This window comes from Thermobia domestica, chromosome 10, assembly GCF_964235325.1.
Source record: "Thermobia domestica chromosome 10, izTheDome1.hap1.1, whole genome shotgun sequence".
Taxonomy (NCBI): Eukaryota; Metazoa; Arthropoda; class Insecta; order Zygentoma; family Lepismatidae; genus Thermobia; species Thermobia domestica.
The window spans coordinates 180,236,620-180,264,447 of record NC_137463.1 but is presented as its reverse complement, the minus strand read 5'-3'; the positions used below and the strand labels follow the sequence as shown (position 1 = coordinate 180,264,447).

General features: G+C 36.0%; 1 protein-coding gene across 1 annotated transcript; it reads left to right on the top strand.

Annotated features, from left to right (window-relative positions):
* Window positions 1-204: 204 nt before the first annotated feature.
* Window positions 205-26,760, top strand: mRpS24 (mitochondrial ribosomal protein S24). The gene is made up of 3 exons (XM_081728794.1): window positions 205-344; window positions 19,945-20,131; window positions 26,363-26,760. Exons 1-3 carry the CDS (start codon window positions 303-305, stop codon window positions 26,650-26,652), a joined length of 519 nt encoding a protein of 172 aa, XP_081584920.1. The 5' UTR covers window positions 205-302; the 3' UTR covers window positions 26,653-26,760.
* Window positions 26,761-27,828: the final 1,068 nt, after the last annotated feature.

Sequence of the window (27,828 nt, the reverse complement as noted above, 5' to 3'; positions counted from 1 at the left end):
GACTCCGCGTTCGCCATAACTTCCCGTTCTACCGCCTCTCCAAAACGTCACTTCCAATATCTTCTCAGTGATATTGAGTGCATATGCGAAAATTAACAACGTGTCGGTAGTTTTTTCGCAATATATTGTTCGGAGTCTGACAGACTACACGTAGTAGTAATGTGAGAAAAAACATGCGTAGTGCTTAAGGGTTAAAACAAATCTGATTTGAAGACAATTTTCGTGGTGTTGTCGACTGGACCTTAAGATCGCGACTTTAAAACCAATAATTTTTTTGTTATTTACTTGATTTGGCTACATTGATGAAAAATATGGCGGCTCTCAGGAGTGAAAGTATACGGAAGGTAAAAGCAAACATTTTTTTTTTAAATGGCAAAATTACTACTAACAACAAAGCAGTAATTTTTTATATTATTATAGTCAATATTCTCATTTGAAAGTTAAAATAACAGTAACTTTCGTGTTACAAATGTTGCTATGGTGAAATGTTTAGTGCAAGGAGAATCAACTATATCGTAATTTTGTGTTTTATGGTTATGGAGTTCTAGTTTAAAACATCAGAAAATTTGTAGACTAAGAATTTGAATGCCACCGGATATAAAGAAGTGAATGATATACCGTAATGCTTTACTTTTGGCACACCATTAGAAAGAAATGTTCAAAAATTATAGTTTCTTTCATTTATTCTTATTGTCCCCTAAGAGGTTTCCGCCGGGCGACATGAAAATCTCACTTGGCATAGTTAAAGTTCAAGGGGCCACTGGAAGTAATTGTTGAAAATTTACAATTTTTACGATTTACGTATAAATACGTCTTCCGGATATGTGACAAAAACTACAGTGCAAAAAAAGTCTACCTGTGCTAGGTAGCCACTGAAAAGCGCGAAATCTATCTAACCAAGTCAAGGCAAGGCGAAGCTGAGGGGCCCGCGCAGGGATGTCCGAAAAGATCCGGCGTGTAAGCGATGGTGGGTGGGTATATGAATACCTGGATTTTAGTGAGATACTAGTTTCGGCATTTATTCCGAAGTTGGGCGTCCGATACTTTTCGAGCTAAATCTACATAAAAGCTATTAAAATTCATAATTTTTCCATTCCCGAGTTCTTAGCTGACTTTAGAGTTCCTTTCGTTACATCGTGAGGTAGGGGAGAGGTTAGGTTTGTTTTGCATATACAACAGAAGTGCCCTTGGACGTCCGAACAAAGTTTACTATTTAATTCACAGTATTGCCGAGCGAGCGTTAGCGAGTGAAGGTGGGTTAGAGTCCCGTAGGGCACGTTGTTTTCAGTCTTCATTAAACTCTAATTAATATTTTTTACACTTACCTTAGTACTTCGGTTTGTGCTGAAAACAATAACTTTCTCCACGTTTCTTCGCTGTAACCTCCTTTCTACACTTCCCACAATTTGTTCTTAGGTTCATTAATTCATGGTCTTCACATAGTATTAGAAGATTTTGCTCGTTATCAACGTATTGCTTCACGAAATTTAACACAGTCAGTTCACATCCTGTGCATCGTTTCGGTACATTTGCCGCAATGTTGATAATATAAATGCTCGTTAGTTTCTTACAATGCAAGTATTTTGTTACCTTGCGCCAAGTAGTTCCCTCCGCTCGCCGAATAGTCCCATGTTTGTAACCGTTTCTATATAACAAATAAAGATATTTTTCGAGATTCTTATATATTATGAAGCACACAAACGATCAAATTATCCATATCTTCCCTGTAAATTTTAAAACCTTTGCTGGAAACGGACGCCCAACTTTGGAACTTAACCCCTAGTTTCAATAGCACTTGTCATGGCTTCATACTAGCAACGCTTCACTTTTGAACATAAAATTCATATTGTGTACACTATGTAGAAAACCGGTTTTGGGAAATAGCTTCTAATAGGGTCATACACTTACTTATTTTATCTGCTGTAAAGCACTTGTACTGATTTTACAATAGAAAGTCTAAAATATAACTGTATTACTTTGTATTCTGTCGCCAGCAAAAATTTGTTTCTTATAAATATTTCTTTTCATGCAAAGTATTGAATTTTACCTGTAAATCTTCTAAAATATGGTGCTCCAAAACTACACCAGCATCGGATATACTCAGATCTTTAACACTGCATATTTAAACGGAAAATATTGTCCATATCTTTCCGAAAATGTTTCGTTTTATTTCAAACTATTCGCTTGTCTGGCAGTGTACTTCCACATGTGTACTACTACTACTACTAATAATAATAATAGATTGAAACAGATTATGGGTTAAGTTTAGATTGCCCCTCCGTCTTTTATAAAAATTAGGAAAATTGACAGGAGAAATGAGGCAAGGAATGATGATTTGAGGTTTTTATGTGATGTTTAGGTGTGGAAGTTTGGCAGTAGAGTTACGTTTAATACGAGAAAGGATGTGTAGAAGTGGATACTATTTGCAAGACGTGGAGGGTTTCGATGATTCAGCATCACAGTAGTCGTATAGGATGGCAAGTCAGTACGTTGAATGTGACATTTCCGCATTGAGTTTTACAGAATTACATAAGAATAATCACGGATTACTGAATTAAAGTGATAATTGAAGCTTCTGTGAGAATCGATTCCAGTTACTGTTCTAACTAAAGTCTTATCGGGTAACCTAACCTAACTAACCAAACCGAACCTAAACTAACTTAACCTAACCTAAACTAACTTAACCTAGCCTAACCTAGCAATTTTAATCTTTTAACAGCTTTCTTTGTAGGTTTGAAACTGTAGGGGCAACTCTAAACATAAGCCCAGATTAGACAAATCTTTTACTACAGGAACACAAGACAAATTCACATAAATTTAACATAATTGTAGTCCATTGACAGCACTTATTCGATCCGGATCTTAATTTGGTCTTAATTCGCCGTAATGCAATTTAACTGTTTTAATTGGGCGTAATCGCGTGGGGAAGATGAACTATCATATTATCTTATCTTCACAAGAAACATATGTTGTTTAGTCTACTTGTACTGAAACAAACTCTGCTTGTAACATTTCGTCTTTAATTATATTGTTGAAAAACATGACAAACATTCAATAAGTCATTCTGTGTGTCACTTAATTCCCCTTTAAAAGTAGAATCATTCTTAAATATGTTTTCATGCATGTCTTTATATGTCAACAACCCCAAATATTTTTTGTATCAAAGCACGCAGAACTCTCTTGCAATCTGTTTATTCTATTTTCAACACAGGCGTTGGTCTTTGTTCCTTAATAACACATTAATTTTCAAAAGACCACTGACATAGAAGATTCTTTAATAGGAATTATATTACGTATATTCATATTCTCCACTTACTGACATTTTCTCTCATTCACTTTTGCGAATGTAAGAAAAAATGTCACTCACAATATCTCAAAAACGCACACTCTCTACTCAATTCTAATGAACTCAACGAGTCTGATTTCGTACAGGCTTGCGCCAATGTAACGGAATAAAGGGGCATTAGTTTGCGATAATAGGCGTAGCATCTTTAGAATTGCTTGTTCTAGCTTTTGCGTTGCGTTCGAGTCCGCAAAATTAAGCAAAGTTGGTACGGAATGGGTCTCTACGTTCTCTTGCTCTTTATTCGTTTGACAAATCGAATCGAAATCGAAGGTCTCGAGAGAAACGCTTTATGTAGAAACAAAAGTCGATAAGCGCTGAGGCCGGTCTCTTTCGCAGGTTTTACCAACATGTTCTCTCGCGGGATTTTCTGAGTAGCTTGGCTGTAGTTCCACTGCCGCCTGAGACACTGTTCGGTGAGCCTTCCAGCAGTGGTGATAACCACGATTTCTTTATGAAACAATATTTTTTTAAACTTAGAAAACTATCATACATTCTGTGCAAAGAAAATGAATTAATTATAAATTATAATTTCTGAAAGTAAGTGGGTAGGCCGGGCCTCAGGGCCTCTTACGACCCTTCGCCACTGTTGACGAAACCAAGTAGCACAGTATATACGACATGAAAGGCGCTCACATTCATCGTGCAGCGCTCTCTGTCAAGACTTTCGCTCGTCATATTTTGTCGTATTCTAATTATTGTAACACTTTAATTCGTAAAGATTTCTTACTTATTTTAAAATTAAATTGATAATTTCATCTTTGCAACATTCTTCTACAAGTCCACTGTGGGAGCCAGATTCAAGCGGGACTTTCACAGTTTATCGGCAGAACTACGTAGATGTTACCTACAAACTGTTCGGTCCACCAGTGCATCAAAAGTCGTAATATCCGAATGTTTATTTTCACTTTCACATGTGTTTCGCGGAACCGGATGTAAATAATTTACGCTTAGGTGCAATTCTTGTTTTCTTTATTATTAGTTCTTAGGTCTAGTGATCATGGTGTCCATTCAACTGGCTCTTGTCGATCTTCAATGATTGGGTAATTCATTGTCAAAAAACTCGTGCACTGTTACAGCATAGTGGAAAGGAGCTCGATCTTGCTGTAAATAGAAGTCATTATCATGTCACCGTAATTGTGGAATAACAGTGTCCTGTAGCATGTTAAGATACAGATCGTGGGTAACAAGTCCCATTAAAAATACAAGCCAAATGACGATTTACATGAAAGGCTCGCCCAAACTGTAATCACAGGTTGATTCAACTGTTATTATTTTTATATGGGAGCTTTCTGTTGCGTAATCATCATCATCATCATAGGTATTCTGCCTTTATTGGCAGGTCACTTGACGCAGCTGAGAAGCTTCCATGCTCCACGGTACTCCGCTAACTTCTTCGTCTTCGCGTATGATCTTTCTGTTTTTATATCATCCATTAATTGTAGTTTCTTTTGCCCCCTCCCTCTCTTTCCCACCACCATACCCTCTAGGACGTCCCTCATGATACAATCTCTTCTAAGGCAATGTCTCAACCAGTTTCTCTTCCTCTTCCTAATAATATCTAAAAGTGTTCTTTTCTCACCCACCATTTCTAACACTCTCTCATTCGTTTTCCGCTCGACCCAACTAATTCTTTCCATTCTTCTCCACACTCACATTTCGAAGGCTTCCAGTCGATTTTCATCACCTTTACATAATGTCCACGTTTCCGCCCCATACAGTACAACACTCCACACGAAGCATTTTATGAGTCTTTTTCTCAACTCTTTATTCAAGGTCCCACAAAACAGACTTTTCTTCCTCCTAAAGGCTTCTTTCGCCATTCCTATCCTTGCTTTTATTTCACGTTCGTACTTCATGTTATTACTAAGAATACTACCCAGATATCGAAAACTATTCACTTGTTCTATTTTCTCTCCTCCTACTTTTATATTTGACACAGACCCCTTCGTTCCAATCACCATGGCTTTTGTCTTTCTAACATTTATTTTCATCCCATATTCTTCAAAGCCCTTTCTCATTTTTTTCTAACATTTTATTGATTTTCTTTTCAGCTTCTGCAACATGCGCCATATCGTCTGCAAATCTTATGCATCTAATCATTCTACCTCCTACCGAAATGCCTTCATCATCATGTAGACTCTTTTTCACTGTCATTTCTAGATAGACATTAAATAGTGTTGGCGAGAGGCAGCATCCTTGTCGAACTCCCCTTCCAGTTGCACTCTCTTCCGTCAGTTCTTCCCCTATCCTAACACTTACTTGTTGGTTCATGTATAAGTTTCTTATGAGTCTTCTATCTTTCCATTTCAACCCTATCTTCGTTAGAACTCTCAACAACAATTCCCAATTCACGCGGTCAAAAGCCTTTTCTAGCTGTCAAAAGCAATAAATATATCATACATCTCTTTTCCTTTTTCTATAAATCTTTCGCCGATCGGCCTTAATAATCCAATTGCATCTCTTGTGCCCTTGCCTCTTCTGAACCCGAACTCTCCTCCTCAACTTCTTTATTTGTTCTTTCATATAACCTTCTGTTCAGTATTCGGAGCAGAATTTTAGCTGCATGAGATATGAGACTAATAGTTCTATAATCCTCACATCTCTTTGGGTTCGATTTCTTAGCCATCGTTATCATGATCGTTTTCAGAGAGTATTTTGGCCATTCTCCTGTTTCATATATTTCATTGCATAGTCGGAACAATTCTTTCTTTCCCTTGTCTCCTATATTTTTTAATGAATTCGATTGGTATGTTATCTATTCCGGTTGCCTTTCCATTCCTAATCTCGGATATAGCCTTTTCAAACTCATCGCTAAGAATACCTAATCCTTTATCATCCTCGCCTACTTCATTTTCTATTTCAACATTTAGGCTACACGGTCTATCCCTACTCTCATATAAGTCTTCAGCGTATTCTTTCCACCTTCCTATGACCTCATTTCTCTCGCTGACTACCTTCCCATTCTTATTTTCTACTGCCATCATAATACCCCCTTGTTTCCTCCGAAATTCCATAGATTTCACCTCCTTGTACATTTCCTCATATTTCCCAACTCTTTCTAATCCTTCTATGTCCTCGCATTTTCTTTTGTAAAACTCTTCCCTCGCTCTGTCTGTTTCTCTTCGTAATTCATTATTTAAGTTTCTGTACATCTTTCTGCCCTCTTCTGTATCAACCTGTTTCCACATCTTCCTCTCCCTCATTTTCTGCAACATCTGCCCTGTAACCTATGGTTTCTTAACAGTTTTGTGTTCGCGGTAACCTACTGCTTCTTTTGCAGCCTGCTGTAAGCAACGTTTAATATGTTCCCACCGTGCGTTACTACCTGCACCTATTCTTTCCTCGTTTGAACATTTTTCTCCAAATTTTTAACGAAAAGATTTCTTATTTCCTAGTTTTTCAACTTTTCAGTATTCAACACTTTGTTCCTACTTTTCTTCTGTCTACATTTTTCAGTTGAATATCTACTTCGGCCAGCACAAGATTATGATCAGAGAAAATATCAGCCCCGGGAAGGGTCTTCGCGTTCTTTAAGCTATTCCGATACCTGTCCTGAATCATAACATAGTCTATTTGATATCTTCCGCCGTCTATTGGTGATTTCCATGTATATCTTCTTCTCTTGTGCTGATTGAACCAAGTGTTCCCAATTACTAGTGAATTCTGTCTACAGAAATTCACCAGTCCCTCTCCCCTTTCATTTCTTTCACCTAAACCATATTTGCCTGCGATACTACCTTCCTGTTTTTCTCCCACAACTGCATTGAAATCTCCCATTAGAATTAGGCATGCACTCTTCTTCTCCCTGTCTATAATTTCTTCTATTTTCTCATAATTTTCCTCTACTTCTTCGGTTGCATGCGAAGTCGTCGGTGCATATGTCTGTATCACCACCAGATCCTTCGTTTTCCCTTTAAGTCTTAACATCATAACTCCATCATCAATAAATTCTACTTTCACTACCTTCTCCTTTAAGCCCTTTCCAATATTGCGTAATAGACACAGTTATGTCTATTAACAGCGCCTGAAAGTTTAAAATTCGCTTCGTTTGACCAACGCACTTTTCAAATGATTTCATCAACTTGCCTTTCTGCATTCGACATCACCTCCCAGAATTGGAATCGCCGATATGTACCATCCTCTAATAATCCATGAAATAATCTTGGCCAATAGATTTTCACACCTAACTGTTGCATCAGACGCCCCAAAGATCTAGAAGAAATGTTTAACTCACGAGAAGCGCTCCTAATATTTTTGGGCTTTGGATAAGTGCTTGCGCAACTAGCATTTCATTGTCCTGGGTTGTACCACTGATCGGTGTACACTCTTTGACACATTACAGCTGGAGCCTGGTTCATCAAATTTATTGCGTAATCTGTAAACAGTTAGTCTATTTGGCGGAGATATATGGAGTTTTGTAGCCCATTTTCGTCTGACCTTTTCAGCATTCTCTGTCTTCCAACATTGTTTGATTATCCACTCAGCGTTGGTCAGTGGTTATATTGCCAGCCATGATTATCTGAAAAATAGAAAATTAACTATAATAAATATAAATTGGTTATATATGTATGCGTTGAATTCGTTACATCTCCATTGCATTTAGTGAATTCCGTATGTTTCGATTTGATTTTCAGTTTGTTGTCCCTTTCAGTAACGAGGCCATATGAGACATGGACCTACAGCTTAATATAAGAGCCGAGCCATATGAGCTCACACCTGGAATCAAACCGAGGTCTTCCAGACCAATCCGTATGTTTCGAATATAAAAACGCTAATATTAAGAAGACACCAAAATTAACATAACGCCAAGCAGTGATAAGAAATCGACGGCACATATATATAATATTTTCAAGTTTTATCAACAACGTGCCAACTGGGCCATATTTGGTCCTGTCACAGAAATATATTCGGCATTTAGCTCTCGGCTCTCTTTTCATCAACATAATGCGCAAGTCTCAAGCTAGGAAAAAAAAGTTGTAGTAGTCCAATCGCTAAACAGATTTAGTGGTAGCCCAATAGGCTACATTTCTGCAAATTTCGCAATGTATTTTCACTTGCATAGCATGTGAGACAATAAATTAGACAGGGGAAAAAATTACGGCTCAAAATAAATGGATATATAATCATAAAATAAAAACTAACTTACGAGAAATATTATCCATCCAATTTATTTTAGGTAAGTTATTTGGTGAGAGTGAACTACAAATCACACCGCAGGTTAAAGTTAATGCCAAAAATCTAGTGTAGCACGAATCTCTTGAGTTAAGAAGATAAAATTTTATAATTCTATATATAACTTTTTTTTTTTTTTTTTTTTTTTTTTTTTTTTTTTTTACAAAATCAATGTTGCTCGTATCATTATCACTTAAAAGTGGCAGAACCATGTGAAATGAATTTTCTGTCTGCTATACTGTACTTAAATTCACAATGCACAAGTCTATGTTTTCTGTCGTAAATACGTTTAAATTGAAAATAGTTCGTTTCGGTATGCATATTAAAGGTAAAATAACATCTTCGTAACATATTGCGGGAAGGGAAGTGGGGACCCGTCCATGCTCTAAGAGTGTTCGTGAAGTAGATGGGTCTGTCCCATAATAATACATATATCTTATTCATGATAGATACTTGCAACATCAAACAATAAGCTTATTTTAAAAGATTGGAGGAAGTCATATACCAAATTTCAGTACAATCGAATAAGCTTTAGGAGAGTTATAGTGAAACAGACAGACAGATAAATACTGATTGTGTCAAATGGTAGAAACTCGTTATGTTCGTTTCAGTTACGTGTATATTTAGTGCCCGATATAAGTTTATATCTACTTAGTTTTACACCCTTACTTTTGTAGCAAAACAGTAAGAAAATTCTAATAGGATGGAACTAGATCTAAAACTGTAATACTACGTTTTATAGATATTTCTTCCTCGAAAAGAAAGAAAAAAAAAGTGTACTTCATGAAGATTCAGACATGAAGTAGATAAGAACGATACTTACTATTGCCGAATATTCACTCGCTGCACGTTCATATATATATATATAGATATAGATATAGATATAGATAGATAGATAGATTTATTTATTTATTTATTTTAAATCAAGATACACAGCTTTAAAAGTTTTAATAAAATCACCAAATTCTTGCGTGAACTGATTTTCCGCACACCTTCCATTACTACAAAGCGCAAAATATACTATCCTACAAACAAACAAAAAATTATTGTTATAGATAATACCTCTCTTGGATTAACGTTCTGTCAGCTCACTTTGATTAAAATTTCTGTCCTAAGGAGGAGAGAGGTTTCATTATGTGCCAAAAGTATAGAATATGTCACAAGCTCCTCGTGTTAGGGAGATGAAACCTGCTGTATAAACTCCTTATTAAGAAGAAGCGAACACGTGCCCCAGCGCTTTCCAAACTTCTGCTTTTAAGGTGACGAAGAAGGATAATGTCCGATTATTTGTAGTAAAATACATCCCGAGGGGAAGAGGGGCTTCAAAATTAATGCAAAAATTAAATTTCATAGAACTCCTTTAAGTTCTGTGTATAAGCTCATCCAGCTTCTCTGGAACTTCCGTTTTAACTGGGAGAGTAATTTGGAATAACTTTCGTACACATTGAAATCGACGTTGTATGTATCATCATGGCTGCATGGGAAAACTGTTGCATTACTTGAAATTATTTTTTATGAATATAACATGTTCTCGAGCCGTTGTTTTATGATGTTATTTTATTAAACTAAATGTTTTTAGGGAGGAGAAAAGGTTCAAAATGTGTGGAAAACAGAGTATCTTACTAGCTCCTTAAGTTTGGAAAGTGAAACTCGGAATATAGATTAGTTATTAAAAATAAGTTGACACCTGTCCCAGCGTTCTCGAAACTTTTTCACTTCTAAAGAGGAAAGTAGACAATATCTATGTCCGTATTTTGATTTTCCATTTTGTATCAAGAAAATAGCCAAACTGAAATAACAGTTGACCCGTTTAAGGTGGATCACTAGGTATTCCCAGTGCTATGCTAAACGCTGCTTGAATAGTGCGGAGTTGCCAGATAATGTCGAGTGTTTACTGATGCCAGGTAATAAAGGAAGTAATTATGGAATTCTGTTTGGATACTTACTGGAGAAATTAATTTTCAACCTTTACCACAATTCACATTTAAGTTCCGCTTCTCAAACTGCAACGCTACAATCCAGAAATTTTCTTATTGTGACTACCACAGTAAACGTACAAATTTGGCAATAACGCATTATGGCGTTCTTCACAAGTTTCTTCTAAAAATCTATTTCCTTACGTGTAAATTAATATTTAAATAAAATGTAAAACGTATGGTAACACGAAAAACGGCCAAACAATAAATCTATTTCGTAATATAATAAGATCGTTACTTTAAAATGCTTTACACATATAAATAAACATTTCATAAAACTGAGCACTTTTACTAAGATCTAAGAGCAAGTGCCATCTTGTGTGCTCATTGTAAAACGAATCAAGTATTTTCTTTTATTTGTTCCCTTTTTCGATATCAAATGAATCACTTTCTTGTGTTATAGATAAAACATAACTCTATCTTAAGTACAGTATTTATAATATTTAAGGTTTTGTTGCGCGGTAGTTAAGGGAATGAGTTAAAATATGTACTGACTTCCAGGTGGTGATCCACTTTAAAAATGAATATTTGAATATGGGCCAGTTAACATTCGGGTCCAGAGCCGTAGCTAGAGATTTCGGCACGCGGGACAAAGTAGAATTTGGCATTCCCTGCACTCACCTTATTAAGGGTTTTTTTTTTTTTTTTTTTTAACATATAAGAGAAGCAGCTTTTGTTGTAATGTAATGAATAAAAATTTGTTTTAACCCTTATTGAAACATTTGAGTTGCGAGCGGAGCGAGCAAGAAAATTTTTAACAAATCTATTTCTTTCCAAACCGACATCAATATTGATTTAATAGGGCTCCAATACTTTTACGGGGTGCCGCGTCGTTTTTACTCTTTTCCAACACTTTTCCGTTCTTCTTGCTCCTCTCTCCCTAGCTACATCTCTGCTTGGGTCCACGTGGGATTTTATACTTCAATTGAAATGCATATCCTAAGGGTTGAGGGGTTTAAATATAGCTTTCAGATGTTCTCCATAGACCTTCCCTTTTCTTGCAAAGAACATGGATTTCAGCTAGTAAAATATGTGTACGAAAAAAAAAAAAATCTAAAGACTAAAGAAGATCCTTTATCTGATACTTTTCAAGATATATTTTGAAAATACTTTTTTTTCCTAAGTCAGTCGACTGGGTTCCTAGAGCATCTGACGTGAATCAAATGGAAAATCATTGGGTAGAAGTCACTAGAAGTCTACGAGAAAATTGACCTGATAACCCACGTAGGATAGGTGATGAGCTGTGGGAGCTGGGTGGCACAGGGGCATCGATACGTCGCCAACTTACAAAGAGACTTACGGTAGTGTCAGTCACCGATTTGAATGAAACTTTGCATACTTGTAGAACATTGGAAAATAATCGACACTTTTTTTTTTTTTTTTCGGCAATTGTGAAGATTTATGGGTAGAAATCACTCTTTGAACGTTACGGGTGGTCTCCAAGCATAGACAGAAAACAGTAATTTAATATAGAAGAAAACATACTGCCAGGAGTTTTTAGGACAGCTGATTCAGAATCTGACGTGAAAATTACAAAATTCAAAATAGCGTATCCAATATAGTGATTACAATTACAAAATGTCTTCTGGTTTAAAATTCTCTGCCCTTAGCCAAGAACAATTATAATTGTCAGAGGTTACTACGAGAAGGTTGCAGACCGGTTTGAAATCCCTTTCTATTGATTTGAAACCCCTTTATTTTAACAAAATGCTTGATTAAAGTGAATCTGCACCTCTCCCTATGCGGGGTGCTTATGTATAGTGAGTCGCTTCGCCTCTCACTATATCATAACTTCACGTATCCTCAGTTGTTATAATTATGAATTTATTGAGAAAACGCTTCATAGTAATATTTCGTAAAAAAAGAAAGAAAAGTGTGTAATGCATAAACGTTGTTTACACCAACCTCACCTTATTACAGCAATAACTGACAAATCGCAAAATGCAGCACAATCTACTTCCAAATAACTGTTTTTGTGTCACGCATATCTAATAAGATTTGCAAATCTGGGAGAAGAAAACTGATTATGACTCAGGATTTGGATCTAAATTATATTATTACGGAGATATAAATTTATGTTATAATTGTAGAGGACAATATCAGTAATATGTTTCAAGAAGTTTTCCCACGACCTAAATACGAACACATCAAGAGGCTGAATCCTACCAGTTCTTAGTGCCGAATGGTTTCTATTTTGATCGGAAAATAGGTTGAAAAGTTGATGAATTGTAACCACTCCACGAATCTAAAATGGACTTTGCATTAGACGCTGGGAGAAAAACCGTTTGAAACCATGATCTCACAAGACCTGATGTTAATATTCCCGAATTTGATACTTTCACAAATACATTTTCAGATTAAAAGAGGTTGTTTTGAACTATAGAGAGAAATGTTCCATTATTTTCCTGCAAAATAATTAACAACGGTGATAAAACACCATTTTCAGAAATCAAAACGCGTATGGTGTAGCTGTGAGTCATAGATTTATTGACTGTGCCATACATTCTACTGTTGTGTGTCTGTAAACGCTATAGTGAGAGATGCAGAGACTCACTTTAATCAAGCATGCCATTAAAATTAGTACAGAAAGGGGTTTGAAATTGGTCTGAAACCTCCTCGCAGTAATCTCTGTCAACTATAATTGTTCTTGGCTAAGTGCAGAGAATTTCAAACCAGAAGACACTTTGTAATTGTAATCACTATATTGGGTCCGCCATTTTGAATTTTATAATTTTGACGTCAAAATCTGAATCAGCTGTCCTAAAACGCCCCTGGCAGTATGTTTTCTTCTAAATTAAATGGTTGTTTTCGGTCTATGCTTAGAAACCATCCCTAACGTTCAAAGGGTGGTTTCCACCCTTAAATCTTCACCATTGCCGAAACAAAAAAATACGTGTCGATTACACTAGTTAACAAAGGTTTTGTTACATAAAAGGAAATACCTGTTCTTAAAGGAATTTTTTGCGCTGAATTCGAATATGCACTCGGTTTTTCTCCATCACGTACGATTTTCCCGTAACAGAGGGATTTTCGGGAAAATCCCTCAAAAATTTCCCTTTTCGTTTATTTTACACCCCAAGATCTTGTCCCCTTGCATATACTAACATAGAAATTATACCTAAGTATACTTTGATTCATATTTAACAAACCCTCCAAGTTTCGTAATAATCGCTTTATTCTTTCTAGAGAAATAAATATGTTTGTATGTATACTGTGTGTACTGTTTATTGCACCTTATAGTAATGCTTTCAGATCTCTTAAGTTGAGGTAAAACGTTTTGCTTTATTACCACAAACACATATATAAAATATAATACAATATAATTTACAAGTGTGACAATTTACAATAAACAATAATACAAATGTACCAAAAGGTCATGAAAAGACAATCAAAACTATCACAATATATGAAACTTCCATTGGGTTACAAAAACGTACACTACTTCCTTCTTTTGTAAGAAATGTTGCATTCTCTAACAAGACCCCAACAATAGTCCCCCATCATTGAAGGATCCCATCGTCCCTGGTACCTTTTCTCCATTGCCATTATATCTTGGTGGAATCTTTCCCCCTGTTCGTCGCTGAGAGCACCTAGGTTAGCAGGAAAGAAGCTGAGGTGGGAGTGCAAAAAGTGGATTTTTAAAGACATCCTACAACCCAACTCTTTGTATTTCTGTATCATGTCCTGTACGATTTCTGTGTAACTCTCAGCTTTGTTATTGCCCAGAAAGTTGCGCACAACACACTTAAATGCTGTCCAGGCAGCTAGCTCAGCACTGTTTAACTTGCTGTCAAAGCTATCATCAAGCATTAATTTCCTAATTTGGGGACCAATAAACACTCCTGCTGAAATCTTAGCATCACTCAGGTTAGGGAACTTATCTCGCAAATACTTGAAACATTCACCAGATGTGTCCATGGCTTTGACAAAGTTTTTCATAAGTCCTAACTTGATATGAAGTGGCGGTAGTAATATCTTATTAGGATCTACCAAAGGAGCGTATTTGACGTTGCATTCTCCAGGTACGTAATTCACTCTAGGTTCCCATTCCTTCACTTCATAATGTTTGTCATCAGCTCGGCTATCCCATAAACATAAAAAACATTGGTACTTCGTGTAACCGCACTGCAGTCCTAATAAAATACCAACTACCTTGAGATCACAACATATTTGCCAACAATGGTCCTTGTAATTTATAAGATTTAGCAAAGTTGACATGGTGTCATAGGATTCCTTAATCTTCACTGAGTGCGCAAGTGGTATAGAAGGTTTTTTATTTCCATTATGTAAAAGGACAGCTTTAAGGCTGACCTTTGACGCGTCGATAAATAACCTCCATTCTTCTGGAACGTAAGGAATTCCTAGCTCCGCCATCAACCCATTTATATCCGTACATACGCACACATTATCTTGCATTGAGAAATAGCTTGAAAATTGAACATGCCTTTTCCTGTACACTGATATGTTCGTTTCTGCATCCAATAAGTTCCACTGCTGGAGCCTTGATCCCAGAAGTTCCGCCTCTTGTTTTGTCAGGTGTAAATCACGGACTAGGTCATTAAGTTCACATTGCCGGATGAAATGTGGCTCGCGAACACAGTCAGGGATGAACCTTGGATCCTTGGATGTACATGTTGATGTCGATGGTTCATCAAGGTCATGATCATCATCAGAGTCTTTTGGCCATATCTCTTCCCAGTTGGTAGGGGGCTCGGGAAGTGGAAGTTCTTTTGCATTCTGTCACATTTGATAACAAATATTGATAACCATTTCATGAACAAAACGAAAAAACTTGGAGAATTGTATATATATGTATTAAGATATACATATACTGTACGTTTAAAAAAAAATATACGTTGGAAGTACATTCTATTTTTATACACGTTTCTAATTTACAGAGAGCAATACAAGTGTGTTGTTGACTATTGTAAATATTCATTTTTATGTCTGTGTTTGTAGTAATAAAGCAAATCGTTTTTACCCCAACTCAGGAGATCTGAAAGCATTACGATCAGGTGCAATAAACAGTGCACACAGTATACATACAAATATATTTATTTCTCTAGAAAGAACAAACCGATTTTTACGAAACTTTTAGGGTTTATTAAATATAAATCAAGGTATACTTAGGTATAATTTCTATGTTACTATATGTAAGGGGACAGGAGCTAGGGGAATAAAATATCTGAAAAAGGGAAATTTTTGAGGGAATTTCCCGAAAATCCCTCTGTTACGGGAAAACTGTAAGTGATGGAGAGAAACCGAGTGCATATTCGAATTCAGCGCAAAAAGTTCCTTTTAGATCAGGTGATTTTTCTCATGTAACAAACAAAAAGTTTAAATTTGTTAACTAGTGTTATTTTTCGATGCTCTACAAGTGTGCAAAGTTTCAATCAAATCGGTGAGTGACACTTCCGTAAGTCTCCTTGTTAGTTAACTCCGTACCAAGGCACCGGGAGAGCCGTAATAGAAGAGCTAATAGGGACTATGCAAGATACTAACCTAGAATAAAGTCACAAACAACAAAAAAATCTTATAGAGGTATCTAATTGCATCAATTATTTCTCCTGTAACTTGACTTCAGTTGAGACTTACTCGTACAGCATATAATGATTTCCTAGCGTACTTCTATAGCATATAACATTTATTTACAAGTAATAGATTTAGTGTTTCTCTTGTGCAAGTGGATAGTGTTCTTGCTTTCAAAGCAATAAATCTAGATTGGATTCCCAGTGGAATATTTTTTTTTGTTTTTACTAATAAGTAACATTCATTTCAAAATCATTCACGTATTGTATGAAATGTTCAAAGTGACAACAACGAGTAAGAAGAGTAACCATTTGTCAGTGTTGTTTAGAAAAGACATTGAATCTATACCATCAACAAAAATAAATATATTTGATAATATGAGGAAAAGCAAAGTGGTATGCAATAAAAAATGTAAAGAAATCGAATACAAATACACAACAGAATGATATTAATAAGTGCAAAATTGTGAGAGGAAAGGTCCACTTGCTACAACAAGAACAAAGAAGCTACAATGATATAAATATTCTTTTCACTGACATATTTGTCAGTCACCTAAAAGAATCTTTCGTCTAGAAATTTCTTCCTAATGCAAGCGAAAATTATAAATCATAAAATATATCACTGCTATTAAATGTTGCCTGTTTCCTAAACAAAATTACAACTCTCTATAATGTGTAGTGCCCTTGACCAGAAAGCAATATCGAAAGACTAGCTGAAATCTCTGTTCTTTGCGCGAGAAAATTAAATTTATGCAAAATATTTGAATAATTGAACCCCTCTTGTCCCCTTTAGAGCACGTATTTGAATTGAAATGAAATTATAAAAACCCAGCTCAGCCCAAGTCTAACAAACTTCTTTCCAAAATTCGTCTTAAACAGTTCAAACGCTTTCTCGTAATAGTGAAGAGAGACAGCGTCGATATCGTTCTTATATATATTGGGAAGAATATAGAAATTTCCCCCTTCTTCCCTTCCCTTTAAAAGTGGAATTTTTTGAAACCCTGAGCACATCCTTTATTTAAGAAATTCATATTACTCTGTTTGGCATACATTTTGATATCCTTCCTTCTTTCTTAAGATACCATTTTAATCGGTACGTGACGCTTGGGCGCGGACGTTTGGGCCCCGCCGTTTGGACACTGGACGTTTGGGCGCGAGTTAAATTAAAAAGTCATTATGTTAGGCGCTGAGTACTAAGTTCAAATCAATATATCACAAGGTTTCTACTGTAGTGGAAGTCCTTGAATTATACTGGATTTTGTTTTACATACTAGAAGTACTGAAATTTGAAAATTTTGAAAACTGAATTAACAATTAAATTTTGTAAATTTAAGTTTCAACCAAAGTTAAGTATGCTTTTTATTTGATAACTTTTCAAGCCAAAGGTAAGTAGGCCAGACTAGATATGATTGACAGCATTACGTACATAGTGAGCCTATTCCATTAAAAAACTTAAAGCACGACTTCTACTGTAGTTATGCAATAAGTGTGAATGTCAAACACATTTCTAGTGGCTAAATGACAAATATATGTACACTTAACTATTATTTTTCACTTTGAAATCATCCTTTTTTTTTTTTTTTTCCTTTCGCCACTTTCTTTAGTGCAGATTAAATGCTTACAATGGGACGAAAAAAAAAGTGTGTTAAGTTTTGATTTTTATATTCGAATGTTAATAAAAAAAGTGATACCAGAAATACAGCATACTACAGTTCCTAAACTCAATGTCTTAGACACCCTGTATTAACAGTTTTCCCTCAACTCGATTAGGATTTTTAGATTTCTGGGCTCTCGGCATGTAAGGCCATTTAGCCCGTCACGTTTGAGGGAGCACACTATCCGGGAAAAGGGAAGGAAGAAAGGACTGGGGAAGGAAGGAAGCGGCCTGGACCTATAAATTAGGAACCACCCCGGCATTTGCCTGGTGTGAATGAGGAAAACCTCATTCAGGGTGGCCGGCCTGAAAGAGCGTGTTACACTTTTTCGACCGAGTGCCCCTACCGGGAATCGAACCCGGGACTGCTCGTACAGAAGGAATAGTGTTAGCGACTACGCTACGCGGGGCCACTTCTCTCAACTCGAGTGCGCGGAAATCTTTTATTGGTAGTTCTTTATTGGACTTAAGGAAGAGAAGAGTTTAGCAAACGTATTACGAAAGAAAGCAAATTTTAATATCCATAAGTATGTAATTGTTAACTTTTTTAAAAAATACAAAAATTAAATCAATATGTTTTAATTAACATTAAGAAAATTATTAACAGTTCGTCTGACTCCTTCATTTCCTAGCTTTCTTATATAATACAAAAATTAGATCAACATTAGATCAGAAGTACAAGAATCGTGAACAAGCGAAAAATCAATCCATAACGAGGTTAGGCAACAAATGCCACAAACGCATTAAACTATTTAATTTAGATGAATAAATAAGATAGAAAATAGATAGATAAATGAGGTGAGATAAAGATAAAAGTGTAGGAAATGTATATATCTTGATTCGCGCTTAGTTTTCAGTGCCTAGCTTATTTTATATTTCGTAAATTGTGATTTTTACTATGTACCTCGCGCCCAAACGTCTGGCGCCTAAACGGCTTCGCGCCCAAACGGCAGCGCCGAAACGTCCGCGCCCAAATGGTGGCGCCCAAACGTCCTGTCCCGCATTTTAATCAAAGTGACAGTAAAAATCCCGGTTCGATGAATACTCAAAGTGCCACAAGCTTTTCAGCGAAATCCTCATCGGTTCTTCTCGTCGCCAATCAATCGCCTTACACGTAACTCCTAGAACTGTTCGACGCATTTTATGAGTTTTTCAAATTCCATGTCTTTAAAATTCAAATAGATCAACGGCTTCTTCATGGTTATTTGAATCGGTGAAGTGATTTTTACAGACATAGGAAATAAAGGAGTTTTGGTAAACCAAACTCTTTAAAGGTAAGAATGAAATTATAAGAATCTGATATGGATTGATCCTTCGAGCGCTCTGCAACAGACCGTTCTAAACAGTAGAAAAATTGGTAAAGAGCTGCAAAGGCTTTAGGGTAGAATTTAGTATACAAAAAGTTCAAAAATATGTGGGTTATAAATAAAGTACTAGCAACATACTGGTAGTTCAGAGATACAGTGAAAATCACACTACAGGCCTTTGATATAACGTCTTGCTTTATACTGGACTCTTTTCTAAGTCCTTGTTAGTTGTTGTGTGCCATTGGTGAGCTTGTTTTTGTTGATCTCGGTGGTGAACGCCCTACAGAATATAGCGAGGATAGATTACTTGGAAATATGATGCCTTGGAGGGGTTTTTTCAACCATGGAGCCAGGTCAAAATCGCGCTGGCTCAGATCTGGCAAGTATAACTTTATATTTACTACCTGCCACGCAACAACGAACATTGCAGGATGTACCACACAGTTTTGTGACTCAGCTTGTGTGAATCTCCCTGACAGTTTCAAAGAAACCTTGTTCTAACTCCACCTGCTGTTCTATAGCGAACGAACGATCGCTGCAGTCTTAATCTGCTGGATTCGTCCCAGCCTAAACGAAACGGTTTAACTCATCGCGCAGCCATCCGATACAATAGCGCATCTTTGCCACACGCTTCCTGCAACCCTTCACGACATTAACTCTGCATTTTTGTCACGGACACTTGGATTATTATCCAAGAACACTGTTCAGGTTTCGCAAACATGCGTTAGGGCACCTACGCAACATCTGCTACTTCGACCATGCACAGCACAACCTCTCTCTTTACCGACTGCTTTTGACACGGCACACCTTGACAATCATTCGAACTATCAATTTCCATATATTTTGATTATACTTATACACTCCTTCCTACAATGTTGCCAGTACTTTGTTTACAACTCACGTAGAATTTGGCGTGTACATATGTTTTTAATTGAGTGCCTTCATGATTCTTCTTTTCTAGCTTTTATTTTGTATGAAAGCAGAAGCGATAACAAGTCATCGACCATTTCATGCGTCTGCTGTGTGTTGGAGGACACAAGCTGGAAGGTATCGACCGACTCCTAAAGGCGATAAGCCACTGACATATGAAATGGCTAACAAGCCACATCACATAGCTCGCAGGAAGACATGGAATTCTTTCAATACTAGTAAGCAGCATTTATAGCTTTATAGTGTTTATGTTGATAATTCATAGTGTGTTATGTAAGCAATAATTATGACAGACAGATACTAGAAGGATCAAAATATGTTTAGTTATGGAAACTCTGAGAGATAAATTAATAAAATTTGTCGTGTGAAAGGTAACATATAGCTACAAAACTAATTGCTGCACCCATAATTACATATACTAAGTTTATATCGAAATTTAACCTTGTAAAAGATTTCAAAATCAATGTGAATTTCTAGAAGGTGGTTGAGGATGAAAAAGACAGTTAATTTCAATTTGGGTAAATAATTCATCATAACACTCAATGTTAGATTCAGGTGGGAAGTACATTACCCAAATAAATATTGTTTCCCCCGTGTACTTATTTATACTAATAGGTAATGGTAATTGTTATCACCTCTAAATATAAGTTGATGTTGTACTTGGCCAAATCAGAGTTAAGAACCTCCCATTTTTTGATTTGCTAGTTCTGATGGTGTTACGATCTTACATTAGAACTGTATAACTGTTATCAAATAGTCCAGTGACATAATGTAATTCATTAATCCAAGTTTCAGTAATTGCAATCAGGTCATAATTGTTTGATAATACACCACAAAGGAAGTCATTCACTTTAGCAATCAAATCATGAGCATTCTGACAATATACGTATATTGAGCAGTTTTAAAGCATCTGAATGCACAGCTGTTTTGAATGGCTGACTTGGAAAATGAAATCTTTGAGTTTTATGTCCTACGAGGATGCCGGCTAGACTAAAGGAGACGGTGATGATGAGAAATGAATGAAATGGTGGAACGAAGAAAGTGGGAGAAAACAGGAGAACCTCGAGAAAACCCACGCACACTGTGTTGTTCACCACAAAATCACTTAGCACGAGCTGGGATCGAACCAAGGACCCCATGCACCAGAGGTGAACGGTCTACCACTGAGCCACCGCGGACTCCAATGATTCACTTGGATTAGTTAAAGGTAACTTAGCAGTCTTTTCATCGCCGTTCTTTGTATTGGCCTCAGATTGATCTTGGGTACGTCGGAGCGGCTAGATGAAGTGGTGGGGGAGGAAACAGAATAGTCTTTTCCTTGTCGCAGTTCAGCTTCATGATGATTGACAACCACCCTGAGCGAAAAATGTGTCCAGTTGGCATCTTCAAAAGTTGCAGAAACATTCTAGTTCAGTTCTTGATAGCTTTCCGTTTCATTAGTTTCTACTTCAGAAAGTATATATCTTGTTCTACTTATATATATAAGTAACGGAACTGAGTGCTCAGTATTTTCTTTGCTTATATTTGTACGTTAAATAAGGTTATACGCGTGGTTTCTTATGTTCGTTTCTCACTGCCTCAGAATAGTCATGATCTACATATATCCAAATTCCATGCAGTTTAGATTTATTTTGTAAAACCTGTCCTTTTATTTTTGTTACTACAGAAGTTACATACGATAGGTTTAGTTCTGTTAGGACACTTTGTTTTTGCGCGATGCAAGAGTTCATTGTCAATTTCTTATCGAAATCTGTCTCATAATATATTGCACACTTTCTTCTCGATAGTGTCCCAGTTCTCGTTAGACAAATCCCGGAGACAAAATCTGGTGTTTTACGGAATTCATCCTCTTGCATTCCGTAAAACATAAGATTTTGTCTCCGGGATTTATTTTCAGGGTCGTTCACTTTCACGGTCATGGAATTTCACATATTGCTGTAGATCATGCACTTTACTTGACACTTTTACGATTTACATTTGTACAGGGTTCACTCTGTCCACTACCTTTGTCACAGTTTTACGCAATAATCGAACTTCAATCACTAATGTATTATTTGACCCGCATAGTCAGTAGGATATGTAATAGGATATGTATGTTTTCCTTCTGGATCTGCGATTTTAACAATAGATGTTTCAGTTTAATTTTTACCCGTTTTAAATAACTATGCAAGTTTCCACTAAATAACTACTTATTCATCTCTGTAGCTGTATTTCAAGAAGTAAAGGGATGATAATTTCCTTCTTCACCAGGTAAGAAAATATCATTTGTGCAGTTCTTAAGTAGTTATATAATATTATTAAACTTGAATGAAAAAAAAAAAAAAAAATCCGAAGATCGTATACCAGTCAATAGATGTTACTGAATAAAAGAAAATGATATACGTCAGTATAAATGTTCATGCGTAGTTAAACAACAAATAAATAAACAAAATGTTATGATTGTAAAAATGAAAGTCAGTGTGTTTATGACTTAATAACTCTGAAACCACCTAACCGATCTCGATCAAATTTTCAGCATAGTTGAGGTTCAGACCTGGGATGGTTTTTACCATTTCACTTTGAAGGTGCAACTTAAGGTAGGGGAAGGAGATGTATAAAAATGGTCCAAAAACGACCGATATTGGTCTGAATCCATAGTTCTTGGGGTCACTGAGACGAACAGTGACACTTCCGTTGCCGTTTAATTTCAAATTTAATCCATTAGTACTTTATGTCCAAAATGAAACCGATTCTCCCCGTGCGAAGAACGGGTATTCTGCTAGTAATAAATAAATAAATAAAAAAAAAAAAAAACGAACTATTTTGTAAACCCGAAAATTGAAGCTGAGCAAAGATGACGCCACCCATTAAGATGAGTCTTATGCTAAAGTATACACTCATGAAGCGATCATTATGACGGTAAGAAGACGACAGTATCTAGTATGGTTAATGATATAAAGTCCAATATTATGATTAACACTGAAATTTTATTTTGTATTTAACTAAAATATTGTTCAAAGATAAGATATATATCAGTTGATAAATAGAGTTTAATAAAATGACATGTTTAAGAGTAAATTCTGATGTTAATTTCCGAGAAAATCGACTAAAACTAATTTTTGTGGCGCCAAAAAAGTATGTGATTAGTTTCCAGTAATAGTTGCTGGAACAGGATGGTTATAGATATATTTATGTGATGTATGTAAGAAAAATACCCTGTTAAATATCAGATTGTATCTTCTTCCGGCAGTGATACACGTACTCCTAACAGTTACGAACATTTTACTTTAATATCTTTGAACATTTGGTTATATTAATTTGATTTGCAGGAATGTTCTTGTATCTTTTCTAAAAGTAGAAACAATGTGATCCCAGAGCAATCAGAATTCTGTCATGTGTCAGGGTTCCTACTGGTCAGGGAAGTCAGGGAAAACTCAAGAAAAATGGTGCAGGTCAGAGAAGAGCTTAGAGAAAAAAACTGGAAATCAGGGAAATTTTATAAAATGTATTTTTTCTAACATTAATTGTACACCATATGTAGTGTATGTTTCAGTGTCAGATGTCCGTAGGTAATATAATAATTGCAGTATTGAATAAGTAAGAGAAAGTGGAATGTACGTACGAGACATTGATTACTATTTGTCTCTATAGAATAAATGTTTTCATATATAAATATTCACCGTTATTTATTTCTTATTTATATGTCAACGTCATCCGACACTTGTCAACGTCATCTGACACAATACATAAAATATTTAAAAAAAATAGATATTTGCATGAGATACCGTTATCACTAGTCACCTAACTGCTTTCTCTTTCCAGCCAATCAATTAGTCAATAAATAAATGAAGATGTAGGGAGATGTACTTTCATCTGGTCCTAGCCATAAATTTCATCGACAACAGTGCCTCTATGTAATCTATTTTTTGTCAAATCAAAGGCCGTGGGGAAGGCCTTTCATAATTTGTACGTGAGAGATACTGGCGACCATCATTTCTGGATTGGGAAGTGCGTCTGACTTTGAAATTTTTCGCCCTGATATATACACCAGGTTATCATTAAATTAATATCGCTGTTCAGAGAACTCTGGAGACGTAACCACTTGACATAACGCAACCAAACCTGGTAGGAGTATATTTGGGAACATGCAGAAGCGGTTGGTGTAGAAAATAAAATTAATTCCAATTTTCGCCACCAGAGATAATTCTGGCGCTGTATAACCAAGTAAGTGCAGCGTGGAAGAAAAACGACACTAAATGATAAGAAAGGCTGTAATTACCTCTCCTGTGGGTCTCGAGGCATTGAGTACCAATGCTATTAATACCCCGCGGTCAGTGGCGGATTTACGGGGGAAGGGGGAACTTTTGAGCTGAAGCGTCCCTTTAGAATTTTTGGATATCTTACAAAAACAAAGTTAAATGTTAGTCCTTCCTCTGCTCATAAACTGCAAGCTCCCCACAAAGTTCCAGGAAAAGATTAGTGTCAAATCTCGCCTCCAGAGACTATTGTGTTTCTGTTCAGTGTTAAGTACGGTAACTATTGTATGGAAGGCAAATTATATTATTGATATTCAATGAAAGAAAGGCCGTAATTATGCCCCTCTTACGACGCGTGTCATTTATTTGTACTCCTATTAATATCCCTGTGATATGGTAATGTGCTATAGGCGATGATGGTGATGTGAGGTTCTGTCCAAAGGCAGGTCTGAGGGTCCCTGGGCAAAGAAAACCCATGGTGACTAGTACCGTATGAGATGATGATGACGTTCTAAGGACGGAACCTACACAGCAAAAAATAAGGTGTTGAAACAGCACAAAACGACTACCACTTTAGCATGTTACTTGTGTGTCAATTCAACACCAAGCACATCGCCTTCCAAGCATATCAGAAATACCTCGTTACCGGCTGTGAGTATTTGCATTGCTGTTCATTGTTTGGTATGAGCAAATCTTTTATGCATTTATGGCAAGTAACTAATAACATCCGGTGTTTTCTGTAATCGGTCACTATAATATTGTTGTAAACCCGTGAATCGTCTGACAACTGTTACACTTCCATCTGTTTTCCTTATCTGTTATTCTTGTGTCTTAGCACGTAAAACAAAAGATGGCAGAACTGTTACCCATGTAGCTGAAGTAACACGCTAAAGTGGTAGTCATTTTGTGTTGTTTCAACACTTCATTTTTTGCTGTGTACAGATTAACATGGGATTCGACTCATGTGTGTCTTAACGAAAATCTAACACGGGACCCCTGGATCGCAAGGTGTAGGAAGAATGTAGGTGTAGGCAAAGATTGTAGGAAGAAGAAAACAAACATAATGATGATGGTGTGCATTCTTATAATGATGTGCATTCTTATCACCATCAAACACGAACTCGAGAAGGATCTTTCAGGTTGTATTCCAAATAGTTCTAAAAAAACACCAAGAGATAGTTGAGGAGTGACCATTTCTCTAAGGTGTGACGATTTGCAAGTACGGCTTCGAACGAGTACGATTTGACGAAGCTAATTGAATTTTTGTGTGTAGAATTCCGTTGCTTTTTCATTGAACTTCTCATAATCGTTACTAGTTAGGGGAGAAAAAGAAAAGATCGTAAATGTATAGGTATGTATTGATTGTTGATATATCGAAAGTATTGCTAAAATTTTATCTCGATCGCATTCTTCATTCCCCTCCTCTCACTGCTGATACACATAACAGGAAAGATAATGTAAACATTAATAGAATAATTCGTCTATTTGTAAACGTGTATTGCAAAGAAAAACCTTGCCTCACTCGCCTAATTTTATACTGCTTTTGTTACTACGTGTTCCGAAGTTGACTTTCTACCTCAATAATTTCAACAACTTTGCTTTTGACTTTTGCTGAAGGGTCTTGAAGATTATTAGTTAATTCTTGTCTCTGTTGCCAATGTTCGGTTAAACAGTATCTTCTGTAATATCTTGATAATTATGTTTGGTAAGCTTCCCTTTTACGTAGATTACATATTATGATTTAAACTGGAACTATTTACAAGAAAATAATTGTGTCACTTTGTGATATCAAGGTCAGTATAAAATTAGAGAAGTGACATAAGTTTTTTCTTCGCAAAAAACACTTCTATAAATGTAAACACGTACTTGAAATGACCGTTGCATTATCACTGTCAGTGTAATATAAGTATAAAATTAGATTACGTTTTCCTTGCGTTCCCTGTCAAATTTGTGTCACTTAAGTGTCTTTTTAAGAAGTTATGAAAAAAGGAGTACTAAATTCCTGAACTTAGTACTAGAAGACAGAACTAAATACTCGAATAAATAAAGTACTAGATTTAGTGTTAAATGAAGATACCAGTGGTAGTATCTTAATGAAGAAGTATGAATACAAAGCTTGTTAATTAAAGGCATAATCAATCTTTTGCATGTTTTTACGTGTCTTTTTCTTGTAGAGCTCACTAATGTGATTGTTTTAATTTAATTTACTTGCAGGCAACCTGGAAGGAGGTTTGCGCCCAGCGGAAACAGCAGTAGAAGATTTATTTATTCGTAAATTTATGATGGGCACGTGGCACGGAGTTTTTGCCTCTGAAGTGATCATTAAAAGGCAGCATAATATGATTCGAATTGCAGGAATTCTAACTCAAGCTATATCTCCCAGGAAAATGTACTTTCTCATTGGCTACAGTGAAGAGTTGTTAAGTCATTGGTTACAGTGTCCTGTGAAGTTAGAGTTCCAGACAGTAGCTGACAAGAAAGACGTTGTGTTTAAATACATTTAAGAAGTGTATGTGTGTGTGTGTGTGTAAATACGTGCTAGTAAGAAAGAACAAAGAATTGTGGTGTATATTAATAAGTTTGTAGATAATAAAGTTTACATGAAAATGGAAGCATTTATTTTTTTAAAGAGAATATGTAACATGGCCAGATGAGATACTTTAGTCTTCATTACTTTATTTATTATATTTCCTTGGAATTACATGAATATGGCATGTGATCATTATCTATAGAGATTTACACCAATCCATTTTCTTGGAGGAAGAATTGCAACTTGTGTTTATGAAACTAATCTTTCTCACTGTGTTGAGTGTCTCTTATATACTCGTATACCTAGAGGCAACTCTTTCCAGTTTCTCACATATTCTTTCACCTTGTATATATATATATATATATATATATATATATATATGTGTGTGTGTGTATGTATATTGCGTTGTGTTATTTCCATATATATTGATATTGTCTTGGATTGAAGTGACCATGAGCAAATTAGTAGAAAGTGAGATGGGAATTTACAGCGTTAGAGATGGATCAGTTTTGAAATCATGCTACACCACACATATAGGTCACACTGTGTAACACCAGCCAACAAACCTTTTTTGGATAAAAAAAAAATCCAATATATATCAATCAAAAAATGTTTGTAGGCCTTATATCTGGAGAACTACATATAGTGTAGGCAAACCCAAACTATCAGTTAACTCAGTATGGTGTGCTTATTCCGTTAAAAAAAAATCTCGATTTAGGGGAAACGATTAAGAAAGATATACAAGTCGCATGTACAAACTTCGTTAAGGGTGCGGAATATTCAATCCAAGATGACCCATTTACGTTTTGGAACTTTATTAAGAGTAAAACAAGGCATTTAAATGGCAATGTATTGTGTTATAAGGGTAAAGAGTTAACATGTGATAAAGATATAGTAAATGCATTTGCAGCTTACTTTAAATCAGTGTATACAGATGGAGCATCACTGCTAGTTGAAACAGATGATTCGACATTAGTTGAACTGTATGAAAAAATTGGTATGTTACAAACAGCAGTAGTAGAAGTGGACGAGATCCGAATAGCAATCAAGAAGCTACAATCAAAGTGATCGATAGGTATCGATGATGTACCATCATATGTAATAAAAGGTTGTGAAGACAGTTTCTTATTACCTTTACAGATGCTATTTA